General features: G+C 37.4%; 1 protein-coding gene across 1 annotated transcript; it reads left to right on the top strand.

The window, feature by feature from the left end:
* The first annotated feature begins 246 nt into the window (after positions 1-246).
* LOC113301455 (putative F-box/FBD/LRR-repeat protein At3g59240) lies at positions 247-2317 on the top strand. Its single transcript, XM_026550229.1, has 2 exons — positions 247-1011; positions 1119-2317. Exons 1-2 carry the CDS (start codon positions 298-300, stop codon positions 1446-1448), a joined length of 1044 nt encoding a protein of 347 aa, XP_026406014.1. The 5' UTR covers positions 247-297; the 3' UTR covers positions 1449-2317.
* The last annotated feature ends 66 nt before the right edge of the window (positions 2318-2383 follow it).

The raw sequence follows: 2383 nt of genomic DNA, 5'->3' as shown, positions 1-2383 counted from the left end.
CTTTTTCCTACAGAGAGAGTGACTTCTTCAACTTTTACGCATTACTGCATTAGAGATCCATTTATAAATCCAACTAATACTGAACAATCTACCCTCAAATTTGCAATAAGCATGATACTTGAGATGAAATTTCTTAATAGTAGTCATATGATTAGGAATTGCAGAAGTAGAAGGTATTAGCATTCTATCCAGAATAATGACCAGTCCACAAGTCAACAAAATCACCCTTGGAATTACATATGGACATCTATCCCCACACTTGATTTTTCACGCCAATATCTTTCAAAATCACCCTCAATGTCCGAAATCAACAAGTTCATGGAATTTGTGGATAGAACATTGCTTCTTCATGATGTGTCAAATATTCAGAAGTTCCATCTCAAGACGAATAAACACATTTATACTAACTCGGTTCATTCATGGATCGCAAATCTAACAAGGCGTAATATCGAAGAGCTCCATCTCTTGTTAGATCAAGACACACCTTTTTTTATTTCTCTGTCTCTTTTCACTTGTCAATCATTGATTAAATTGGATCTAACTGCAAACAGTGCTACCCATCTTCCTAGAAGTTTCTGTTTTCCAAAACTCAAGAGACTTACACTCCGTCGAATCCAATTTACTGATGATTGCTGGAATGAGCAGCACTTTTCTAAATGCCCTGTCATTGAAGAGTTGATTTTGAGTGACTCCACATGGTTTGGTGTGAGGAATTTCTGTATATCAACTCCTACACTGAAACTCTTGAATATTTACACATGGGAAGCTGATGGTTTACAAGACTGTGCTCTCAAAATTAATGCACCAAATCTAGTGTCGCTTGCCTATCTTGGCTGCGTGGCAAAGGAATATGTTCTTTCTAGCTTTCAAGCACTAGAATCTGCAGAAGTTTACTTTTGTACAGATGATGTACAAATTGAGCAAGAGATAGGTAATGTTGCAGCAGCGAGCAAGTTTACTCGAGCGCTTTCACATGTTCAAAATCTGGAACTACATGCTGAAACCCTAGAGGTATTCATATTCTTCTTTCTTTTTGCTCTCTTTATGTGTTTATGTGTTATATGGTCCATTCGACTCCTCAAACTGATATATACATGTTATTTCCTTGTGATGAATAGGCTCTCTCCATCGCAAATGACTTCGTAAATATCCTACCTGTGTTTCATGATTTGAAATACTTGATCCTGGTAGAAGGAAAAACCACTGATAAATCACTATTTACATTGTTCAAAGCAGTACCTAATTTGAGGTGTCTCGTATTTGAAGAAGCAAGTGCACTGAACTTTTCATTTTTATCACCCGTTTTTGTAGAAATGGCAAAACTAGTCTTGGGCTTTAATCTTTTTCTATTTTTTTGTTATTTAATTTTAACGCAGGGCTGCATTGACGACAATAAAGAAGAAGAACACAGTTGGGTTATCGGAGTTACAAAAGACAATTTAAAGTGAACAGCCCTTCTAGCAGTAGCATACTTATAGCCCCCCAAGAATTAAAAAGTTACATTCGTTAAAGGTAGAGGTACTCTTGACCTAGTGAGAAAATGTGCTGGACTTGAAGAAATAGCATCCGTTGGTGATTCAGAAAAGGTAGAATTAACTGGTCATAGTATAGAAAACTGTGTTAGTGCATCAAGTCTGTCTAGCCCGGCTAGGATTTCTTTACCCACCCTAAAATAGAAGAGTTGACGACTTTGAGTCGCAAGTGAAGTGCGTTCTAACTTAGTTCATATGGAAAAGCCCCAATGTGAAGTGCATGTGCCGGCAGTAGTGACTAGGGATGAGCACTCAGTCTTGTGACAGCCTTCCTTATCTTCCTTGCTTCATTCCGGAACCAAGAACACCGGAATCAATGGCATCTAATGGGGAACATCTTTCTGAAAGGCCAATGTTCGCTAATAGAATCTGTTCTTAACCAATGACAATACCATACCATGTCACTCTCTTTCTTCATGACTGCTGGTTGCATGTTTCAACACCTAAGGTCAGTTAACTTTGTGCGTTCTATTGGTAATGCGAGGCAGATGAGACGGGTGAAACTAATTTTGAAGAATGCAAAATCTTTGGAAGCAGTTATACAATGTGTAGGAAGAAATGATGATGCGATAAAAAAAGAAGTATTTATGTCTGAGTTACGAAGTCTTCCTAGAACCTCTAACGGATGTGTGTTTGAGCTTAAAGAGTACTGATTTTCCAAGGAATATCAAGCATTATTTGTTTTCCTTTTAGCGTTTAGTTTTGTAATTCAGTTTTTGATCAAAAGATTTCAATTACCTATTCAGAGTACATGACATTATCGTAACATGATTGATTGATCGGCAGTGCGAGTTCATGTTGGATCTAAGTTCTAGGTCTACTTGATGGTGTTTTTTTTTTTTTTTGTCGGG

Source organism: Papaver somniferum, chromosome 8 (genome assembly GCF_003573695.1).
Source record: "Papaver somniferum cultivar HN1 chromosome 8, ASM357369v1, whole genome shotgun sequence".
NCBI lineage: Eukaryota > Viridiplantae > Streptophyta > Magnoliopsida > Ranunculales > Papaveraceae > Papaver > Papaver somniferum.
Note: the sequence above shows the minus strand (reverse complement) of the source record. Positions and strands in the feature narration are given on the sequence as shown.

Coding starts and splice junctions, on each gene's coding strand:
- LOC113301455 (XM_026550229.1), top strand. CDS start 298: ATGTCCGAAATCAACAAGTTCATGGAATTTGTGGATAGAACATTGCTT. Junction 1,012..1,118: donor TACATGCTGAAACCCTAGAG/GTATTCATATTC, acceptor TGTGATGAATAG/GCTCTCTCCATCGCAAATGA.